This window comes from Ahaetulla prasina, chromosome 15 (genome assembly GCF_028640845.1).
Source record: "Ahaetulla prasina isolate Xishuangbanna chromosome 15, ASM2864084v1, whole genome shotgun sequence".
Lineage (NCBI taxonomy): Eukaryota > Metazoa > Chordata > Lepidosauria > Squamata > Colubridae > Ahaetulla > Ahaetulla prasina.
In genome coordinates, this window is record NC_080553.1 from 1,350,792 (window position 1) to 1,373,774 (window position 22,983).

At 48.7% G+C, this 22,983-nt stretch overlaps 3 protein-coding genes across 8 annotated transcripts in view; 1 reads left to right on the forward strand and 2 right to left on the reverse strand.

Moving 5' to 3' along the window:
• Positions 1–571, reverse strand: part of SPECC1L (sperm antigen with calponin homology and coiled-coil domains 1 like) — an 88,010-nt gene extending 87,439 nt beyond the window's left edge. For all 5 annotated transcript variants that reach the window (XM_058158258.1, XM_058158257.1, XM_058158255.1 and 2 more), the window contains exon 1: positions 457–571. The gene's annotated coding sequence lies outside the window, so the exon portion shown is untranslated. The remainder of the gene's footprint in view (positions 1–456) is intronic.
• The window catches only part of GUCD1 (guanylyl cyclase domain containing 1), a 319,725-nt gene that overhangs the window by 181,120 nt on the left and 115,622 nt on the right, over positions 1–22,983 (forward strand). The window lies entirely within an intron of this gene.
• The window catches only part of BCR (BCR activator of RhoGEF and GTPase), a 74,227-nt gene continuing 54,845 nt past the window's right edge, over positions 3,602–22,983 (reverse strand). For both annotated transcript variants that reach the window (XM_058158251.1, XM_058158252.1), the window contains exons 12-23: positions 22,719–22,794; positions 22,161–22,265; positions 20,093–20,167; positions 19,735–19,832; positions 18,632–18,763; positions 14,756–14,815; positions 13,759–13,868; positions 12,396–12,535; positions 11,693–11,827; positions 10,289–10,394; positions 9,200–9,362; positions 3,602–7,175 (exon numbers count right to left, since the gene is read on the reverse strand). In XM_058158251.1, coding sequence (XP_058014234.1) covers positions 7,086–7,175; positions 9,200–9,362; positions 10,289–10,394; positions 11,693–11,827; positions 12,396–12,535; positions 13,759–13,868; positions 14,756–14,815; positions 18,632–18,763; positions 19,735–19,832; positions 20,093–20,167; positions 22,161–22,265; positions 22,719–22,794 — 1,290 coding nt within the window. In that variant the 3' untranslated portion in view covers positions 3,602–7,085. The remainder of the gene's footprint in view (positions 7,176–9,199; positions 9,363–10,288; positions 10,395–11,692; positions 11,828–12,395; positions 12,536–13,758; positions 13,869–14,755; positions 14,816–18,631; positions 18,764–19,734; positions 19,833–20,092; positions 20,168–22,160; positions 22,266–22,718; positions 22,795–22,983) is intronic.

Below are 22,983 nucleotides of genomic sequence, written 5' to 3' on the forward strand. Positions count from 1 at the left end.
CTGGGCTGCCCAACCTGGGCCGCTTTCCAGACGGGCGGACTGCAACTCCCAGGATGCCAAGCGACGCGGCTGGGGAATCCTGGGAGTTGCGGTACAGGCACCTGAGGTGTATCTACCTGAAGGCTCGCGGGAGCCTTCGGGGCCTCCCCTCCCCTCCCCTCCCCTCCCTCCGGGCGGGCCCCACAGACGCGCCTCCCCCGCCCGGGAAGCAGCCCCTCTGCGCAGTTCGGCCCGCAAGCCCCTCTCCGGGCAAACGCCCAGGGCCGCCTCAGAGCCGCGTCCGCCCGCCCGCCCGCCGCGCGGCCCTCCAAGAGCGGCTCGGCCGCGGACTGGCCGGGCCCACCTGCCCCGCGCGCCGAGATCTCCAGGCCCCAAAGGCCGAGCGTGCCAGAGGGCGGGCGGCGCGGCGGGCAGGCGGCCGGGCCGCGGGTCGTATCTCCGGCGGCTGGGCCTTACCTGAAGCGCCGCTGCCTCCTTCAGCGGAGGGAGACCGGGCGGGCGCGGCGCTCCTCCTCCGGTCCCTCAGCGCGCTAGGCGCCACTGCGCATGCGCTGACGCGGTCGCGCCAGCGCCTCCCACCCCCAAGCCTGGCGAAGGGAGGGCGCACGCGCATAGGGAGGGGCGGGGGTCAGTCAGCTGCTGCTGCTGCTGTTGCTCTTGCTCTTCGCCGGCTGTCTCCCCCTTTTCTTTCTTTCTTTCTTTCTTTCTCCCTCCCTCCCTCCCTTTTCTTTCCTGTCTCTCCTTCCCATTTCCCTCCTTCCTTTTTCTTTCCCTCCTTTTCCCTCATTCCCGCTTCCTTCCTTTCCCTCTCTCCGTCCGCGGCTCCTCTCCCCACTGGCAGCCCTGCAGGGCTGAAGCGGAATGAAGCGGCTCCTTGCGCGGTCCTCGCCGGTGCACGGAAGGCCTCCTCTCCTGACGCCTTCCCGAGCGGGTTCGGGTCGTGGGAAGGGCTGAGCCGGGGCCTCTTTTCTGGCTCATCTCCACATTTGGTCCCTTCTGGCTGTTGGCGCTTCCAGTGATCGCGGGAAATCAGAAAGCGCGCGAGCTTCCTTTTGATCCTCTGGCTGTTGAGAGGGTCCAAAGGAAGCCCAGGCAGCTGCTCCCCTCTGGAAGCCCCCCGGATTTTGAGGGCCAGGAGAGGAAAGCAGGAAATGCCACTTTAAGTGAGTGACAACCCCATTCAATTGCTGGAGGGGAGGGGAGGGGAAACTCTGTTTCCCCCCCCCACCCCACACCCACCCGGCTCAAATATGTCTGGTTTTGCTCTCTTATTACCAGGTTCCGATAGGAAAGCCAGGCATCCATCCTGGTTTTGCAAGCCCTCCCTGGATTTTGTGGGAGAAGCTTCCAGAGGCTGTTATGCTTCCAGGTGCCTTGGGTGGAATATGAACATGCACACCTGCCAGCACTTCGCTTTCTCTTCCTACAAGAGAAAGCCAAGGAAAACACACATCCTAGGCCAGGAGGTGCTTCAGGGCAGGTATCGGCCCTCAGACCCATTTTGCTAGAATCGGATGGCTTTCTTGAAGGACATCCTTTGTGGCCTCCCTGGCAGGAGGGTCTCAGGTAGGGATCCTCCAAAGCATCCTTGGCAGACAAATGCCAGCTTTTTCCTAATGCTGGGGAGGATCAGTGCCCTCACCTCCAAGAGATTCTTATGAATGGCGCATTTGATTCAAGGCATCCTCCTATTAGGGCCATAGTTTTTCCTCTAGTTCCCTCCTCAACCTTGTCATCCAAAAGGTTGAGGAAAAGCTGTACTGGACCTCATTCTTACTAATAGCGAAGAAGTGATAGAGGGAGTTAAAAGTTGCCGGAACGTTGGCCGAGAGTGACCGTGTCATATTGGAATTCAATATAATGCAAGCACAAGCAATAGAATATAATCCAACCAGTGTCTTAAACAGAATTGGAAGCCACCTCTTGGTCTCTTCTCCACAATCCCGCCAGGATTTCAATGCTTCATTGGGCATGCTGTCCTGGTGGAGCAAAGCTCGCAGGCTAGTGAGAGAGACTACTGAAGAGAGAAGGGCCCTCTCCATGACCTCTGAGCCTGTTACTCCCTGGGAGACCTTTGGAGGGCGCCATCAGCTTCTGTCTTAAGCCTCTGGCAAAGCCTCTTGAGAAAAGGACTTTTCAACAGGATTAGGGTCTTCTAGTGACACACACACAGAGTTTTGGAATGTTCACAGTGCCCCACTTCCCTCTGGGCCAGTGTTTCTCAACTGTGTCAACTTTGTGTTGATTTTCAGAGTCTATGCAAGACACTGTCAATTTTTCCAGCTCGCTCAAAAAAGATCAAGCTGTAACGGGTTAAGGTTTTAGACCAGTGAAATGAAAGGCTAAATCAACCAGGCTGGATTAGTAAACTACTAACTTTTCATTCAAGGGCTTTAGGGCTTGTACAGCTTCCTTTGGCCACCTAATGAGAAAGAAGGACTCACTGGAGAAGAGCCTAATGCTGGGAACGATTGAGGGCAAAAGAAGAAGGGGACGACAGAGAACGAGGTGGCTGGATGGAGTCACTGAAGCAGTAGGCATGAGTTTAAATGAACTCCAGAGGGTGGTAGAGGACAGGAAGGCCTGGAGGAATGTTGTCCATGCGGTCGCGATGGGTCGGACATGACTTCGCAACTAACAACAACAACAACTTCCTAGGTACTTTGAGGAAGTTACCTGGGGGTCAAGGAGAAAAGTCCCTTTTCTCTCCTTTGAGGCTGTTTTTCTAAGAGGCAGGGCTGGTCCCTCCTTGGAGGAAGGAATTTCTCTGCGGAAAAGAGCATGTTTGCATTTGCTACCATAGTGGCAACCAAATTTATGATTTAGTGCCTTGAGAAAGGGTTAGGCCTGCATGAATGTAGTTGGAATTTAAGGTCCTGTTAGTGTTGCCTTAGGGACCGAATCCCTCTAGAAGATGCAGCCGGAAGGCTTGTCCAACTTCCTCTAAAAGCTGTGCTTACATTGATAATGTGACTTCCACCATTGAAAGTTTTCCAGGTTTATCTTCGCTAACTACATGGGCTGGATTCAGGGGAGATTGTGCGCCAGCCATAGATGGTTACGGTCAATGTAACTGTGTCAAGGGTTGCCTTCATCTTATAAGTGGGCTAGTGGAATCTCAGTGACTCGGGGAGGCTCCGATGTTTCCAAAGTGACACTGTATCTAATAATTGCTAGTCCATGTAGGATATGCCATACCAATAAGGCTTATGTGATGGATACTGAATGGTGGCTAAGCTTTCATGTGATGACTTGGCTTTGGGGGGGCAATAGGACAGATTTTCTTCTCCCAATTTGTCTGGCTAATTGTAGTCCATTCCTATAGAACGCAGTAGAAGCTCCTGGTGTGGAAAGGAGCTTCTGCCTGACAACTGTGGCGTCCAAAATTACAGGTAGATCCTTGAGCAGTTGAGTAGAATCCAAATACTAAAAGATTTGCACAAACAGAATGTGGGGAGAATTGCCGAGGGACAAAATTTATGGGGAAAGGACAATTAAGGCTGTGTAAAATTGGCTCTTGACTTCCTTATCATTTCATCATTAAAGACATGGAAGGGGGAAGGTTTTGTAATTGGGTGTCTTTGGATAACACATTTACCCGTTAATTTAATCACGGTTTATTCAAACCAGTTTCCTAGGTTTACATAACACACTGAACCACAAACTAATCCCATAGGCTGGATTGGCACAAAATTGCATCACCTGCAACATCTTCCAGGTATTGGGTCTGTATCTCCAGCAAGAAGTCATTCAGCAACAGCCAGAGGTTGTGCATTGTTCATTCATGTAATATTAAAACATTTTCAGCTATTTTGCAATTCAGTGTTTCGTACAAATGCAGCCACTGGCTGTTTTAAAGTCAAGCAGAGTCAAGGAAAACGATTCTTGGAGCCACTTCACAAAACTGAGGACCTAGAAAAATAGAAGGGATTGGAAGAACTTGAGGGATTTGATGTTGCTACTTCTTGGAAAGAAAATGAGCCCCTGGGCTCACTTCCATTTGAGGCATTCGTTTCTGAAGCACAAAATTATCACTTTTCAGAAAAGCATAGGTTTATAATTAAAACTGAAATTAATGTTTAAATTATACAATCTCTTCCATACCTACATGCCTGCATGTAAAATTTGCCTGGATATCAAAGCAATCCTCTTGCAGAGCTCCAACACACATGGTTTCCCTTTTAGCTAGGTTTATCAACTCAATACGGACAGAACAACTAGATATAAATCAAAGATGCCAGAAAGGGCAGTCAAGCAGAAGAGACTGGCCCATTTCTCTTGGTGGGATGGCTTTGCCAATTCCTGCAGCTCTGGATATTATGGAGTAACAATGCAAGGAGGAAACTGCAGCCATTCAGTAATTGTGCTGCTTTAGAGGAATCAATAAAATAAATAAAAGCCCTTAAAACTTTAATTTTCAAAACATGCCTCAAGTTCACAAAACAACACTGTGGCCTTCCTTAAACCTGTTATGACTTTTAGTGACTCAAATGAGCTTTATTAACACTCCCAATCTCTACAGCCCCATTGGGTCAGCTGTTAATAGGATACTACTGGACCTAAAAGGAGGAGCTGGAGAGCCTACAATACTTGTCTGAGGATTCAGAACAGAGGTAAAGGTATAAATTCCTTCCATTGTAGTCCAAATACTTTGATGGCACTCTACGGAATTTGGGGAACACTCCCCCTTATTCTGTGGGTGAATATTTTGATGCCTAACCTTCAGCAAGGCTGAGCAGAAAAGGAGGATACTGCAGGCAAGGCGTGGGAGACTCCTTGACCAACATGTGGCCTTGAATCATTTCTCTGCAAGATGACAACTGGGGGGTGGTTCATTTCGGATGAACAAACCTGGTATCTAAATACTTTCTGTCCTCACAACCCGGGTACCTTTGCCCCCATCTCTTCATAATGGAGTAACCTACAACAGTTACCTTAGAAGAATAAACGTATGATTGGCTGATGGAATGAGAAAGCTTCAGTCTAGACCAGGGGTCTCCAACCTTGGTCCCTTTAAGACTTGTGGACTTCAACTCCCAGAGTCCCTCAGCCAGCAAAGCTGGCTGAGGAAATCTGGGAGTTGAAGTCCACAAGTCTTAAAGGGACCAAGGTTGGAGACCCCTGGTCTAGACTTCCATTATAGGGTTATTGAATATTTGTTGCCTCAAAAAAATCTTACTTAAACGATTCCCCTATTTAGAACCCTTACTTCACTGAGTCGCACTTCAGAAGGAACCTTTGGTGGATGAAACACCTCCTTCAGCTGACACAAAGGCAGGTGCTGCTTTTTGTCCCTGGATTCACAGACAGCTTCATCCTCCCATCAGCTTGTCTGAAAGCCCCTTTCTGTGGTAAAAAGTTGGGAGTTTTGGCAAAAGGAGGACTGAGGAACAAATATATGGGCACGTCAACAAAAGGGTTATGTATCTCATCTTCAAACCTGAGGTACATCACCGTCCAAACTAGGACAGCAGAACAGAGTTCAAACTTCTAGACTTCTTGGGGGTGGGAGGTGGGGAAGCAATATGGGATTCCTATTTAAACATTTCCCAGTATGAGAGACGCTGAGATAGTCAGATACCACAATCCAGCCACTCCTGTGATGGGTTCTTTCCTAATGTTAAAATAGCTGAATTGTGCAACTCGAGGATCAGAGCAGCTACGGCAGAGCCTCAGGCTTCTGTAGTGATTTTTAGCCTCCTTTAACAAGCAGAATTCCATTAGTTGCCCAAAGTATGGGAAACTGGGGGGCGAGCTCCTCACGCCCTATTCATAACCTTTCTGAACAAAACCAGAATTTCAGTTTAGCTTCCTGGTCTCTCACCCATTTGCCAAAGAATTAGCCTTCCAAGTCACATCTCGATAAAAGTGGCTTTGAATTAACAAGACAAATTTATGCTGTATGATTGTATGGGACCGATAAGGACACGATTTCTGTCCCTATGAAACACAAAGAGAGCTCCCTCCCTGTGCAAGGATTCTGGGCTCACTCCCTATTTCTGACTGCCAGGGTTGATTCTTTTCCAGCATTACAATTCATGAATGATGCCTGTTCAATCCTAAAACAAACTGTTGGAATTTCTGAAAAATATAAAATGCTCCCTCAATCACCATTGTACAAGTTATTAAAACATCTTATCAAAACATTTCTCTTTCCCAGCAAAAACAGGGTGGCAGTGAAAAAAATATTTTCCATAAGCAAAGTCTTTCCAAAGTCCCAACCAAGAAAGAGCAGAGAGGCCCAATCCTGCCCTCCCAATTCCCGCCAGCGGATCTAGGGACTGTTTAGCTGCTGGGAGGGGAGAGGCTGGCTTTGGCCCAACTGCAGAAAAACCCACCATCAGCTGAAGTCCTTACGCTGCTGCAAGTCAGGTTAAAACTGGGACCGAGGCCTTTGTTGATGAAAGGGGCGATTTTGAAGATTATCTTCTCTTGTCTTTACAAGGCCTGAAGACCTCAGCAACTTCTCTAAACACCCCCCATCCTCTGTGCCAAAAGGAGGAGGCCTTAAGAGCTGGCTATCACCACCTCCTCCTCCTCTTCCTCCAGCCTCTGGCCTTCATTCTCTTCTAAGTGATTAGGTGATGCATCTTCGGTAAAACTTCCCACCAAAAGAGAGTCAAAAGATAAAAGGCAAGGAAAATATCTCTTTTTCTTTTTTAAATGTCCTGATTGTGCATGAAGCTCCTAATTTATTTACTTATTAAAAAGAAACGTTTAAATCGAGGTCTAAATTTGCAAGTAGTGGCCATGACGGGTGAACATCCTTGTGGCACTCCATTCGAATCCACCACAGTGGAAGGAAAATCCTTCTGGTCTTCAAAGGCGCCCAAGAAGAAAAGACTCCCAGCACTTCCCATGAATTCCACTGCAAAACTTCTCCAGGAATTCCTTCCCTGTTGCTCTGCCCGGTTCTTTTCCTGATCTGGTGAAAAGAATCTTCCCCTGAAGACAATAACCTTCCTCCGGTGGCTTCTTGGTCAACAGAGGGAGGGAGGGAGGGAGGAAGGGCTTTCTCTCCTCCTGAAGGATAAGGAAAGGCTGGAAGGTCAGAGGGATGGAGGGAGAGATGGAGCTTTTGGTTTCTACACCTCAGTGGAGAAGAGGATACTCTGCCTCTTGCTGTCTGGGGTGGGAATCGTCTCCAGTTGCAGGAAATAGAGGAGAACCTGAACCTGGAACACAGACAAGAGAAGGGGAACAGATCAATTGGGGAGGGGGAAGGACAACAGCAATGGGGGCCGTGGCCAGGACAGCCTGGCGATTCTCCAACTCCGCGGGCATTCAAAAAACTGGACAACCACTTGCAAAGATAGTTTGACTCCTGCGCATGTAGTCCTCTACTTACAACCACAATTGGAACCATAATTTCTGTTGCTAAGCAAGGCAGTTAAGTGACTCACCTGATTTTACAACTTTTTTTGCTGCAGTCATTAAGCAATCATCCTGCTTGTTAAAAAATGAATCATGCAGGGGTTCAGCACTGACTTTCTCAAGGAGAGAAACAGCCTCAGACTAAGGGGAAATTAATTGCCTGGGAGGGAAAGCAATCAATCAACGGGACAGCTTGACTCTGGGAGTTGTGGCTATTCCATCGCTGGAGGCTTTCAAGAAGAGACTGGACAGGCATTTGGTCCAGAATGGTATAGCATCTCCTGCTTCAGCAGAGGGTTGGACTAGAAGACCTCCAAAGTCCCTTCCAATTGTTAGTCTGTTATTCTTTGCTTCTCTGAAGCTGGCTGGGCAAGTTGCAAAAGAAGATCACAGGACCCTGGGGAGCTACAATGGTTGCAAATACAGGCTGGATGCCTAACACCTGAATAGCAATAGCACTTAGACTTATATACCACTTTACAGAGCCTTACAGCCCTGCCTAAGTGGTTTACAGAGTCAGCCTATTGCCCTCAACAACCTGGCTCCTCATTTTACTGACCTGGGAAGGATGAAAGGCTGAGTCAACCTTGAACATTTCTTTGCTCCCAGAACTTACTTTCTCTGGTTTCAATGTTCTTCCCACCCACCCCCCCACCACTTTTTTTTGATCATTTACAGCAGAATTCCTGAATGTTTCTGGCTTTGCGGACCAGCCGGGGTGGGTGGGTCCTGGGAAGGTTTGCACAGGCGGCCGGCAAATGTATGCACATGCAGCTCCATTTCCACAAGTGGCGTGCATGCACACCTGCTGACCTGTTCATGCGAATGGAATGTGCGTGCATCCGCTCGCCTGCTGCTCGTGCAAGGGAAAAGGTGCGTGTGCACGCTCACCAGCAGTTTCCAGGGCCCAGTTGCAAACCCCTCACGGCCCACTAGTACTGTTCAGTTATTTCCCTCCCTAGTTGGTATCTCCTGAAAAGAACCTCTTCTGAATTCTTCTGAGAAAGGAATGAAAGAAATGAAACTGATCAAATCTTTTGGACTGCTTTGTTGGAAATTAGGCCAGAAGATTGTTCAAATCTTCTTAGATCAACCACTGATCAGGTGGCTGTGGACAAGCCGTTTTCTTTTCTCCTTTCCCTTATCTAAGCTCCTTGTAAGAAGGGTAGGATATAAAATGGCTGGACATGAAATGGCTCTGCAACTGAAGTCTCCTGACGTGAAAGGTTAATTTTCCCTGCTTCCCCAGTGGGGGATGGGTATCAGGAATCAGAAAGGGGTGATCTAAATCAGACGTGTCAAACACGCACCCTGTGGGCAGGAACTGGCCGGCAATAGGCCCAGAGTTGTCCTGTGGGGCCGTCCCAGAGACGGCGAGGGACCAGCCTGTGCTGCCCTGGCCCCCCCAGGCCATGCCACCCCCCTCCCCAGTCAGCTGCGACGACCAGGCCAGCCCTGCCTCCCCCCCCCCCGGGCAAACAAAATTCTGATGCGGCCTGCAATGGGATCAAGTTTGACACCCCTGATCTAAATCCTTTCCTCCCACTATGGGTTATGGGCTCTTCCCTCATTTTCCCTTTGATCTAAGTGGGTCCTAAGAGAAGTCTGGGCCCCTGCGAAACCCTGAGTTTTGTTGATCAGAGAACCCTGGCAGACATTAAGGATCAAAGCTTCCTCAGGCCACTGTTTGTCAATCATGGCAACTTGAAGATACGTGGACTTCAATTCCACCCGCTGCCTGGGGGAATTGTGGGAGTTGGAGTCCACCCATCTTCAAGCTGCCAAGGTTGAGAAGCATTGACTTAGACTCCCCCTTTGCTTTTACCTGGGACATGACTTCGAGTGACCAGCTGTCAGTCATGGCCATGGGTTGCATTGGATTGGCAGGAATTTTGCTGTCTTTTTCTGACGGTCTAAGTAATGTTGGTCCAAAAACAGTGGCCAGGTTGTGAAGCGACATCTTGTTGATGTTCTCCTTTTCAGCAACTCTGAAACAATAGATAGGATAGGAATAGAAAATTATGATCCAGCGCAGTGGTATTCAAACTGGGAGTACTGACTCCCAAGGAAGCATATCCTGGGGCAATGGAGCAAGTTGTAATGACTTGGTTGTGAATCATGGTTCAGTTTTGGACACCGATATAAAATTAGAAAGGGACCCACCTGCTCAGGTAGGCATGGAACCAAAGAATCATCCTGCCCCCAGTTGCCCACCTTCGCAGCAGCTCAGAAGGTGACTATGGTCACATGTCATTGAACGATCCAAGATGCAGAGGGCTGCACCAGCTCCATCCAAAGCCTGCCACAGGACAGTCCCCAGGGTAGCCTCTGCCGCATGCCCAGGTCTGAACTGCCAGGAGCCCAGAGAATCCATAACCTCCTGCTACCGTCACTCTCCCCAAAAGGGAAGGTTAGAGCTCTCCTTGCCCCCCCAGAAAGATTGGGGGAAGGAAGGCTGTTCTGCCAAGGATGCCCTGCCCGCCTGCAGGGTCTCAGCCAACTCTTATTTTCTTCTGGGCTCTTGGATCCCCCATGGCTGCCAAGGGAAACCCTAAACTTTTCCTTGGAAGGAAAGGCCAGAGACTGAAGTGGGGGAACTCTTTCAGCCTTTGGCAGCCTGAGATGAAGGACCAAAATCACAGAGGTTATCAAATTATTATTTTAAAAAAGGGGAGTTGGGTGAGCAGCCCTGAAGCGCCTCCGGGACTCCTGCCAGGAGGCTTGAGTGAAAGCCTTCAGCGCCTGCAGGGCCAGGCAGGGCTCGGGAGGGAAGAGGCTCCGGCCCAGAGGCCCTGCACACCACGCAAGGATCACTGCACAACCTCTTTTTACAATCGGCCACGTTGACTGAAGTTCTGGAACGTCCCTGACGATGATGGCTGGGAAGGCTGGAGAAAAGCAGCTTCCGCCTCACCTTTTCAAATGATCCAGGAGGAAAAGGAAGGTGACCAGGTTGGGCTCCGGAAGCGAAAGCAGCAAATTCAGCATACAGCTTTCTTTTGCAACCGGGTCAGAGAGCACTAGCAGCAGAGGAAGAGAAAAGATTTACAAGATTTACAAGTGTAGATACAGCTAATAATGCTCACCCTGCCTCACCTGAGGAATGAGCTGAGGTAAAATGCCAGCGTTCAGGAGGCATCACTGTCTCTTTCATTTCAGCGGGTGAAATTCAGAAAAGGGTGCTACTGAAGGGAGCCTCTGCCAGTGTGAGACCAGGCCGAAGCCGGCAAGCCTAAAGGTGGTGGAGGCATGTCAACAAGGGGGACAAAAGGCAGAGAAAGGAACCAAGTTGCTAAGGGAACAAAAGGACAAAGTTGGGCCTGAGCACACGGCAACACCCTCCCCCAACCAGAAAAAGAAAGAAAGAAAAGATGTTCAGGGATAAAAGGGGCCCTTGAAGCCTCCCCATCCTTTTTGAGTCGTTTTTGGATCCCAGACACTAATCCCTCTGGCCAGTGGCTGGCAGCTTAGTTGTGGACATTGGCTAAGTGTCGTGTCCCACTCCTCCGCTGACGGCTGGGTCGGGGAAGTCCGTATCAGGCGTGCCTCTGCAGCTCTGCCCAAAGTCCTAGCAAAGTTCTCAAGGCAGGCAGGAGACCAGGAAGTGACTTCAGCAATCCAAGGTAGACTTTGCCTGACTCAGAGAATGCCAGAAAGCAGATCCTTTATATAGGCCATGGGGTGTGGCTCCATGACTCAGCACTTATCCAGGCCTGCCCCTCCCTTCCTTTTGCTGACGCCGCCTATCAATTCTCCTGAAGCGAGGATCTCTCCAGGTTCCAGCTGTTGGCAATTCACATTCCTCAGGCACACATGCTGTGGGGGAGGGGGAGGGGTCTAGTTGCTCCGTTTGCCTGGGCATGGAGCCAGAGCTGGGGGCTGGAGGCACGTCAGGCCCTTCGTCTTGTTCGGCCTGTCTGGGCATGGTGCCAGGGCTGGGGCCTGGAGGCATGCCAGGACATTCCTCAGCGTTCGGCAGGAGATAAGAGGGACCCGGCTGCGGGGAAAGCGAGCGAGACACAACACTAAGTGTGGAAGAGAGGAAGAGTGCGTGTGTGAGGGCAAATAGATATACTTTATAATCAGCTGTTATTTTAAATTCTCTGGGTTTCCGTGTATTCTAAAGAATACGTGCCTCACCGTTCTATGTTCAGTTGTTAAGTGGTTTCAGTGTGACAATTTTCCAGGGCTGGGAGTGTGTGAACGTAAGCTGAACCTGAGAGCAGTAAGATCAGCCTCTTCCCACTGCTAGCTAACCACGACGTAGCAGCCGCCGCCCAGTTCTTCCTCCTTGGACCCGCATAACGCCACTACGTACCAATGCCTTCGGCAAAGTTGGGGTAGAGTTCATCTGTGAAGAGAGGCTCTGGCAGCTCCCTAAAGTAGAGCTTGAGTGTTCCCGCAATTGCGTTCACGTCCATCTCGCTCATCATGATGGAGACGTCTTTGTTATCTGCAAGAAGGAAAGAAAGTCCCTTGCTTAGGCAGGATTGTTACATGCTCCAGCTCACAAATCTGTTCTCTGACATCAGTCATAACTGCAGAAATTTTCCAAATCTGTGAGAAATGTATTCTGTGGATTTACATCCCCTTTCTCTCTTCTGTGCAACTGTTAAGAACTAATCAACTCCTCCATGATTAAGAAACCGTGATTGTGAGAGATTATGATTGCTTCCAAATCATAATTTGTTTCATCCAGTGGCTTCCACATCTGGTTTAATAGCAATGCTTAATGTAGGGTAACTTGACATGATAAATTGAGCAGCAGCACCATTGGATGGATTGTGCATCCTAGCAGAAGTAACAATGCAAGAGGACTACCAATATGGAAAATATCTCAAGTTATGACATCGCCCAGAAACCAGCCGAGAACAATGTGTGATGGACAGATGGACCTTCTGGTCCCATCTTCTGGTCACATTTTCGTGACTGGCCATAGCAATGGGCTGCACTAGAGAAATCAATGAACGGATTTCCTCTTAGTAGAATAGGAATAGGAAATGTCCCAAGTAAATACTCACTAATATCAAAAGCAGCTTTCAAAGCCTGGATATCTGTGGCAACTCCAGAGACCCGGTAAATGCCCACCTCTTCCATGCCCCGACGTTCAATCTCCTCAACACACTGGCGCACAATATAAGGCACCTTGGATCGCTCCCTCCTAAAGACGGATCAAGTGGTTAGAGAAAGCAGGGGCTGCTTGGGGCAACAGCCTTGTGTTCCACAGGACAGGAGCTAGCAGCTCGACCAAGTGGTCACCCTACAGACCAGGAGCAGAATAACTTCTTAATACTGGGCTATAGAGGATTGGTGGGAAGAATTCTGCGAAAAGATAAATCATTTCCTTCATCCCATTAGCAAGCCCAGCATAATCAATAACAGCAAAATAATTTAGTGCATTCGGTGTAGAAGGTCAGGAATTTTATTTATTCAGCAATTTTAATACTGTGACTGTTTGGACAGGAAAGAAAAATATAGATAAAACATCATCTGGTTTATTCGAAATACTGACTATAAATTTTCTGGAAAGATCTCCATCATTTTAGTAATACTTTCTCAATATTGCTACCACAATGTTTTAGCCTGGAATGGCCATCCTCGGTTAGCTTGAGGGATTCAGCAGGGATACCAAGGATCCCGGTCCAAGAGTGATTGGGGCAGGACTCTCTTCTAGGGAGGTTGGAAGACTTTTGAGGGGGGAAATGAGGCCTGTAAGACGCCCATTTTCCCTTATAAACCTCTCAAAACCTAAACGTCTGCAAGAAGGTAGTTTGGCCCCACTCCCTCCAGAGGCCATGAAATGGAAGCTGGTGGGCCACATGTCCCCTCAGCCCAGCCTCTTTGCCCCTCTGCTTTAAGAGCAGAAGAAGCAGGAAGCCTCCTTCTGCTAAGGACAGCAGGACTTCAAGGCAGAGGATCTTAGTGGGATGAGGGACCAAGGTCGACTGAAAGTGCCAAAGCTGAAGAAAAGGGATCGTTTCTCTGCACAACACTTCCTCACCAAAAGCTGATGTTTTGGGCTCCTCCCAAAAAGGGCGTAAGAGATAAAACTAAGAGGCGACAGGAACTGAGATCTGACCATGCTCCTGTAAGGGGGTCAAAGTCCTTCAGGTATTTGGTGGAAAATGGTGAACCACAATTGTCAGGTCCAAAACAGCACTATTGTGTTCTCTCTGGTCTGTGGGCCTTAATTCTTAGGAACAGGAACAGGAAAGCATAAAAGGAATTTCCCTCTCTCTCAGCCCAACTTGCTGATCATAACTTAAAAATATCCACACAGAAGATGAGGAAGGAAGGAAGGAAGGAAGGAAGGAAGGAAGGAAGGAAGGAAGGAAGGAAGGAAGGAAGGAAGGAAGGAAGGAAGGAAGGAAGGAAGGAACTTACTTGGTGACAACCCCAATCTTTACTCCAAACACTCCCGTTTGTTTTCGAGATGGCATCCTTTTTAGACTGAACTCTCTACTTGTGAACTTCACGGAAAGCTTCACTTCGACCTTGGAAAGAGAGAAACTCTCAGTTGCTTGTTCCAGGTTATGCTGGATTCCCCCAGGGCTGCAGAGGGCAGGCAGCAGAAGGGAACCTTGGGGAGAAGCCCCCATGCTTGGGCCAAGGAGGGCTACTCTACTTCTTCACCCACTAAGTCCAAAAGGAATAGAAACAGCAAAGCTACAAGAGAAGGAAGCATCTAAGAAAGAAAACCTAACCTATCATCAATTGATAAGGCTTCTTTTAATTAAAATATGCAATAGGCCAGCAAATATTTTTCTGGTGTTTGCATAGTACATAGTAATGTTTCATAAAAGGTCAGTTTTCCATATACCCTGCATAAATGATGGCTTTAGCTCTGACTGGTCCATGTTTTGCTCATTTTACTTTAGTATGCTTTTCCAGGTATTGTTTCTTTGGGCATAATTCCTTGTGCAGGAGTTATAATGGGATTGATTGAGCGAAGATGACTCTCTATTACTCATCAGTAATGTATGTATAAGGAATTAGATGGCCGATTGCTTCTTTTCAGCAAAGATACTAGACTTAATTCTGACAAGAAGCGTTGTAACATGTGTGTGCAAACCTGATCGCCTGACCAGGGAGAGCTGGAAATGAGGAATCTGCACCCCAGAAGCTGCGGAGTCTGTAGACCTAATCCCAAAGGTGCTTTTTCCCAAAGGCAGCTGGACTTTCTTGGTTTTTTCCCTTTGAAAACGTTTTTCTTCTCATCCAAGAAGCTTCTTCAGTTCTTCTTCAAAACTGGATGAGAAGTGAAATGTTATCGAAGAAAAAAGTCCCATTGCCTTTTGGAAGAAAGCACCTTTGGGACAACCCTGACTTGGATGATTGAGAATCTCCACAAACCTGTCGCCCAAATGCTCTGCCCCCTTACCCCATTCATGAAGATGACCGTGCGTTGCCAGTCTTTGTCTTGCAAGGTTTGGGGATCCAGCTGAAAAACACATTGAGCCGCTATAAGACACACACACACACACACACACACACACACACACACACACTCTCACTCAAGGCTTAGGACCCGGGTACTTACGAGACCGCCTGCTGTTACCTCATGCCTCCCACCGACCCGTACGCTCTCACAGAGAGGGTCTCCTCAGGGTGCCGTCCGCCAAACAGTGTCGGCTGGCGGCCCCCAGGAGCAGGGCCTTCTCTGTGGGGGCACCGACACTCTGGAACGAACTTCCCCCTGGCTTACGTCAAGTGCCTGATCTTCGGACCTTCCGTCGTGAGCTCAAAACACACCTATTTATTCAAGCGGGACTGGCATAATAGTGTCAAATTTTAATTTGGGGCTTTATTAATATTTTAAAAAATTTTAAAACTAAATTTTAACCGGGTTTTATTATTTATATGTCTATTTTAAATATTTGGCCTATTTAATAAGTTTTTTAGATTAATGTTTTACTTTGTATATTTATGTGGTTTTTATATGGCTGTACTGAGTCCCTAGGGAGATAAGGAGGTATAAAAGTATGAATAAATAAATAAATAAGTAAATAAGGGGCCAAATCAGAGACTTTGCCATTGTTTTACCTACAAATCAAGATCACCTGAAAAAGAATCCTACCCAGTTTTCTTGTAAGACATAAAGTTCACAGCCCTGCACAGCAGAAAATAAATCAGAAAACATTCGTTTTTATGCTTTGGGCTATTGTTCATTTCCACCCCATGAAAAGGCTAAGATGTTTTAGATACAGGTAGATTGACTGTGAACACCAAACCCTGGTCCATCTTCTTTTCTCCTAGTTTTGCCACTGGAGCCACACCGGATTTCTGGCAGTGCTTCCCAGTGGCGTCTCCCTTGCCTGAGACTGGATTGTGACCATGACAGCTCTCGAGAGACCCTGAGCCAGGAGGGTGGGATGGGATCGTATCAGCCTTCCAAGGCAGACCAGACAGGAAACTCAGCCAGATCAGCTAAGTCTACTTCATTGTGAGCCGTAGCAGGCTCTTTCTCTCTGAAGTACAAAGAAATGAGGGAGGGTCCAGGGGTGAAATCTAAAAATTTTCCCTACTGGTTCTGTGGGCGCGGCTTAATTGGTGGGCATGGCTTGGTAGTCAGATGACTGGGTGGGCGTGGCCAATAACAATAAATAATAAAAATAAAGTATATAAAACAATAAGTGGTACCAAAAACCATCTTTCACACTTTACACACACACACACAACACAACACAACACAACTGACACACACACAATATAAAAGCAGCTGCACTTCACCCAAAATGGCCCTTGCAAGAAGCAGGAACCTCACACAGCCACAAAAAGCTCAAAAACCAACTTTCGCACTTTACACACACACAACACAACTGACTCACACACACACACACAAAATGCCAGATACAGCTTTGTGAGGTTTTGTGTGTTTGTGTAGTTAGAGTGAAATACTACAGAAACACACCAAATCTCAGAAAGCTGCACAAATATTTTATTTTATTATTTTATTTTATTTATATTTTTTAGATGAAGGGACTCCAACCTTAGTAACTTGAAGGTTTGTGGACTTCAATTCCCAGAGTTCCACAGCCACCAAAGCAGGCAGATTAGTTGCTCACTGAGGAAATAGATTAGCTAGCAACTGATTCTGTGTCCCTGCTGAAACTGCTCCTTTCGGGCTGGGAAAGCCATGCGTTAGATCAGTAATTAGGTAAGAGCCTTAGAATCTCTTAAAAGGTTTTCTTTTTTTTCTTAAAAAACATGTTTTTTAAGGTTCTGCTGATGAGGAACTCAGGTGAGATCGCCAGAGGAGCCTTTTAAAACTTTTTTTTTTAAGAGTTTAAAGGCTCTGCCGATTTCAGCTGAGCAGCGGGAGCCTCAAAGGCTTTTTTTAAAAATTTCAAAGGCATGTTTTCGGCTTAAGAAAAACTGCTTTTAAAAGTAAAAAAAAAAAACCTCTGCTGATGATGCGGCTCAGCAGAGGCAGGGGGAGCGGGGCCAGGGATTTTTGCCACCGGTTCTCCGAATCAGCCGCCATTTCTACCGGATCGGGTGAGCCGGTCCGAACAGGTAGCATTTCACCCCTGGGAGGGTCCCTTCTGAGCCTCTTGCCCTCCTCCCCACTCCCAGCTGCAGGCGGTGCAGTCTCTCATCTGACCATTCCCCCGGCAGCATCTCTCCCCACCACACAGTCTTTCCCACAGGCCACTACCACTAGTGGGACCTCAGTGGGTTCTCAGCAGCAGGCTTGGATGAACTGGACCTGCTTTTCCAAGAGTCCAGATGCCACAAGAGTTGTGACTGGGCACCTTTCTCTGCTGCAGATGTTTCCTGCTGTGATTTTGCAGACCTCCCACTTGAAACCCCGATGCAAAAAATTGTCAGAGGTCTCCACCCCCCCCCCCGCACCGTTCCTCTTTGCATCCCATTCCAGCCATTTGGCAATGCCCAAAACAATGGGCGGATGCAATCGCCAAGGATTCCTTTGCAGAGAGAAGCAGTTCAGGGTAGAGCAGCAGCGGCTAAATGAGAGGTAGCTAAAGGGGCGGGGGGGGGGCAGTTTTCCAGGCACAATCTGGGGGAAATTTTCAGTGCAGAGAATTAAAAACTGTGTCCCAGTTATTCTCACAATCCATCGAATGCTAAATAAAGCAATGCACAAATGCTGAATTTGCAAACCCTACTATAGTCAACAATCGTTCAAAAGCCACCCTGCCTGAGAGGGAGGCCTGCATTCCTCTCCCAACATATGGAAGGAAGTGGAAAAGTGAGGCTTTTGGGGAAATTCTGGAAGGGAGGCCCGAAGGGAGGCCCATAGGGAGGGCCTCCTCAGGGTGCCGTCAGCCAAACAATGTCGGCTGGCGACCCCCAGGCGGAGGGCCTTCTCTGTGGGGGCCCCTACCCTCTGGAACGAGCTTCCCCCAGAACTTCGTCAACTTCCTGATCTCCGGACCTTCCGCCGTGAGCTGAAGACGTATTTATTCTTCCGCGCAGGACTGGCATAGAATTAGTTTTAATATTTGTAATTTTAAATGGGTTTTATGGTTTATGTATTTTAATTCAGGGGCCAAATTTAATAAGTTTTTTAGTCCTGTTTTTATTTGTATTGTATTTATTGATTGTTGATTTTATCTGGCTGTGCACCGCCCTGAGTCCTTCGGGAGAAGGGTGGTATAAAAATTAAAATATTATTATTATTATAGTAAAGAGTGACCCCAACATCTCCCTGCCCAAGCACATGCTTTCAACCTGAGGCAGGGAATATGAAATAAGCAATGGTGACATAAGCCAAATGAGTACAAAGAGTCCTTGACTTATGACTCTTTGATATTAGGCTGGACCCCAAAAACAGTATTTGCGATCCATATTTGAAGTTATGACAGCCTCCCTCCCATGGACACATTCGGGGTGCTGGATTTATGGCCATTTGCAGTACCCTGTGGTCACCGGACTGCGATTTATGAGGCTTTTCACTCAAAACTGGAATTTGCTTCTGGTTTCTGGCAAAAGACCTCCATCTGCTTAATAACTGTGGCATTCGCATAAGGACTGCAGATTCACTTAACAACCAAGCTGCTTAATGGCAGCTGTCAAGAAGTGTTCTAAAATCCGGTTGGTCATGTGATGACCTACTTAACAACAGCCGCAATGTACGACTGTACTTCTGGGCTCAGTTATGACCATAAGTCAAGGACTACCTGTACATGCAATTTTCATTTCAGGTTAAGTGGAAATTAAATGTGCCCATTCCTCACTGGTGTGCAGCTCCAAGGTCAACCGCTCCCCCCAAGCCACGGCAGCCCTCTCCCACCTGGATTTGGCCTTTGCCCATAATGCGGTCCATGGTCTCGCCGTCTTCTTTGGTGAGCTTGCTCTTGTGGTAGCACTTCTCGTAGCACAGGATCCGCAGCGTCTGGGAGCCCTCCAGTTCTATCTCAAACTCCTACAAGGAAGAAGGGAAGAGCTATGGGGCAATGGGGCTCAGGCTGGTCTTTCCTATCATTGCGCCTGCATTTCAACCCCCACAAGCTCTCACTTCAGAAGAACTTAGAGTGACCCTCAGGACCACAAACTCTATAGCTTTGGACAGGAGAGAACAGCCAAGGAGTCTCCTTCAAAGCATTTGGGAGGTCTTTGCACTCTGCCGGCCTCAAATTGGGATATTCTGCTAACTCTTTGCAGCTTTCTTTCCAAGATTCACTGCTGCATCCAAAGTCCTTCAAACACCCTTGGCACAGCTCAGGAGCTCCAGGGAACCTGAGACCCAGTGTGCTACATCTCCCAACCAGCCAATACAGCTCACAAGCAGCCCTTTTTCTGAGCAAAGGGCAGAAGTCAGGTACTCACTTTTAGGGCTGGTTACGAAATACGGTTTCTTAAATCACGATAAAAATGGTTTGAGAAAAAATTGTAATGCAAACTTAGAAAAGAACCACCCTTTTGACAGGAGCACGATATACCAACATGGATAAAATAAAGATTTTTTAGAAAATATATCACCCAATTATTTTATTCACTTATTTAATTCATACTTACTACCAGCTTATTTATTCTCCTGAAATTGTACGTCCATCCCCCACAAGTCAATACTGGGTTGGATCTAATGCAATACTAGGTCCCTTTATTTTAAAGAGTAATTGCTCTGTAAACTAGCCTTCCCGGTTTTCCTTACAAAACCAAAATTTTGTGCCTTAGCGTACAAATGGCTCTTATTCTGCAGTGCTCCCCACTTGGAGGAAGGCTGCTGCCCCCCCCTTCCCTCCATCCAAGGGAGGATTTCTTAGGTCCATCTGAACCCTAAAAGCCCCCTCCCCCGCTCCAGTCAGGGCACAAGGCAAGGAGGAGGTGCCTGAAAGCTCAGCCCCTTAGGTGCACAGACCCCCACCCGCACGCCCCAGCACTGTTCCCACCTACCTCGTTCCAGTTGGGCTCTGCGGTGTCTCTGTAAACTCTCGTTTTGGCCTTGTTCACAAAGTACCCGAAGGAATCAACTTCCAGGGTACAGTACAAGCCTGTTGGAGAGACAAAAGCCAAGCTCCGGGAAGGGTCTCCTGGGGCTGCAGGGGGTCTCTGCCTACCCAACAAGGCACACTGGGCAGCCCTTGGATCAGGAGGGCACGCTGCTCCTCGGCCACGTTCCGTGGGCTTTCTGGCACTGAGCCCCCCCGCCCCTGCTGGGACTGTAAGCCAGACCTTTCATTCAGGCCCGACTTTTAAGCACCAAGGGGGGCTCTCCGTCCCACTGGCACACCTGCCGGGCATCTAGACTCACTGGAGCTCTGCTTGAAGCCAGTGGCAGAATGGACGATCACGTTCAGGAATCCGTAGAGGCCGGAGGGTTCGTCATCTGGGTCAGAAAGAAACAAGGGGATGATCAGGGCAGCTCCATGGGGCTCCCCAGAGCAAGGCGAAAATTCTACATTAGGCAGGGAGAAGGAGATTTACACATTCGGAGCACCCAGGTTTGTTAACCATTACGTCGTTGCTTGAGAAACCCAGGAAGCATCCATTTAATTCTATAAATTTTACTATTCCAATTGTTCTAAACAAATCTTCTGAAATCCCTTCCCAAATTCACTGATCAGGGTAAAGTTTAGGTTGTCCTAAACTTCCAATCGCAGTTGGGATCAGAACCACCGTCACTAAGCCACTAAGTGTATCAAATTTATTTATTTATTTATTTATTTATTATTCGAATTTGTATACCGCCCTATCTCCCAAAGGACTCAGGGCGGTTCACAGGCATATAAAACATCTATATACAAATTAAAATAATCATTAAAAAACTTATTCTAATGCCCAATTATTAAAAATAGAAATATAAATATTAAAACCAATTTAAAACCCCTATAAATTTAAAATCTAAGCCAGTCCTGCACAGATGAATAAATGTGTCTTGAGCTCGCGACAGAAGGTTCGGAGGTCCGGAAGTTGACGAAGTCCTGGGGGGAGTTCGTTCCAGAGGGTGGGAGCCCCCACAGAGAAAGCCCTTCCCCTGGGCGTCGCCAGACGACACTGCCTAGCTGACGGCAGTGTCAGCTGCCTGAGGAGTCCCTCTCTGTGAGAGCGCACGGGTCGGTAAGAGGTATCTGGTAGCAGTAGACGGTCCCGTAAATAACCCGGCCCTCTGCCATGGAGCGCTTTGAAGGTGGTTACCAAAACCTTGAAGCGCACCCGGAAGGCCACAGGTAGCCAGTGCAGCCTGCGCAGGATTGGTGTCATACGGGAGCCACGAGGGGCTCCCTCTATAATCCGCACAGCCGCATTCTGAACTAACTGCAGCCTCCGGATGCCCTTCAAGGGGAGCTCCATGTAGAGAGCGTTGCAGTAATCCAGGCGAGACGTCACGAGTGCGTGAGTGACCGTGCATAGGGCATCCCGGTCCAGAAAGGGGCGCAACTGGCGCACCAGGCGAACCTGGTAGAACGCTCTCCTGGAGACGGCCGTCAAATGGTCTTCTAGAGACAGCCGTTCATCCAGGAGGACGCCTAAGTTGCGCACCCTCTCCATCGGGGCCAATGACTCGCCACTGATGGTCAGCCGTGGATTTAGCTGACTGTACCGGGATGCCGGCATCCACAGCCACTCTGTCTTGGAGGGATTGAGCTTGAGCCTGTTTCTCCCCATCCAGACCCGTACGGCCTCCAGACACCGGGACAGCACTTCGATAGCTTCGTTGGGGTGGTCCGGTGTGGAAAAGTACAGCTGGGTGTCATCCGCATACAGCTGGTACCTCACACCGAAACCACTGATGATCTCACCCAGCGGCTTCATGTAGATGTTGAACAGAAGGGGCGAGAGGATCGATCCCTGCGGCACCCCACAAGTGAGGCGCCTCGGGGCCGACCTCTGCCCCCCTGTCAACACCGACTGCGACCGGTCGGAGAGATAGGAGGAGAACCACCGATAAACGGTGCCTCCCACTCCCAATCCCTCCAACCGGCGCAGCAGGATACCATTGGATCCATGGAAATCCAATTTCATGACTTTTTTTTTGCTGGCCATTAAGTGAATCACCATGCATGTTGTGAATCACGTGGTCACTAAGTGAATCCAGCTTTCCCCATTGACTTTGCTTGTTGGAAGTCAGTTGGGAAAACCCGCCATCACGCCAACTGTCACAGATGCATGCTGGTTGCCAAGTGTCTGAATTTTGATCATGTGACCGCAGGGATGATGCGGAGCTCTTCAAGGTGAGGCCTAGTCAGAAGTCACTTTCTCAGTGCTGTGCTAAGTTCTCACAGCAGGGGCCGGGCAGATGGAGCCTGGCTCCGTTCCGCAGTGGGCGAAGCAAGCAGGAGACGACTGCAAGGCAGGGCCGGTCCTTCTCACGCACTCACCTTCTTTGTTAATTGTGAGGGGAATGTGATGCACCGTCTGAAGCTTCACGCAAGAATTTGTCAGCATCTGGAGTTCCACCGATGTCAGCGAAAAGCTTTTGAAGCCTGCAGTTGAGAGGAGATTAGCATGCTTGGGGGACGGAGACTCCTTTGCTTGGAAGGGGGAAAGGACCATCCTGGGATTTGGGAATTCCTGCCAGGAAGACCTGGGATATCCCCCCCCACCTTCCATCTGTGTGGACAATGCAACGCCTTTGGCCCAGGGGACAAGGCGCCTTCTTTCGCAGCAAGAGGCCTGGCCTACCCCAGGACCCATTTAGCAAAGAGGCCAGCATGGTGGGGGGATAAGGAGCCAGATGCCCACCCCTGAGGCTCGGTGGAAGGAGAAGCGCTAGAAGAGACTTCTGCAGCCAGCGGGGACCGCATGCAAGTCAAGCCCCACATCCACCTTCGCCGTTCCCCAGCCCATGCAAGGAACTGAGCAGAAGAACCGGCCTTGGCACACCCCAAGTGCCACTTGGCCAACCCACAGGGAGAGGATCCCGTCGGGGCACGTACATTTTTTCTGCTGCTCTCGGACGATCTCTCGCCACTCGGCCCGTTCATAGTCCGAGGAGATGAGGAAGGTGTAGCTCTAAGAGAGAAGCAGCAAGTTGCAGCACACAGAAATCACAATCCCAAAATTGTAGAGTTTTATCCAGCAAGATCTACTCTAGAAGTTTCCTGTCTGATAACTCAGCCTAAGCTGCTTCGAGTTTACTGAAAGAATTAAAATATGATATATGACGCATGGATCCCAAGATACGTAAACTTCTCTATTACA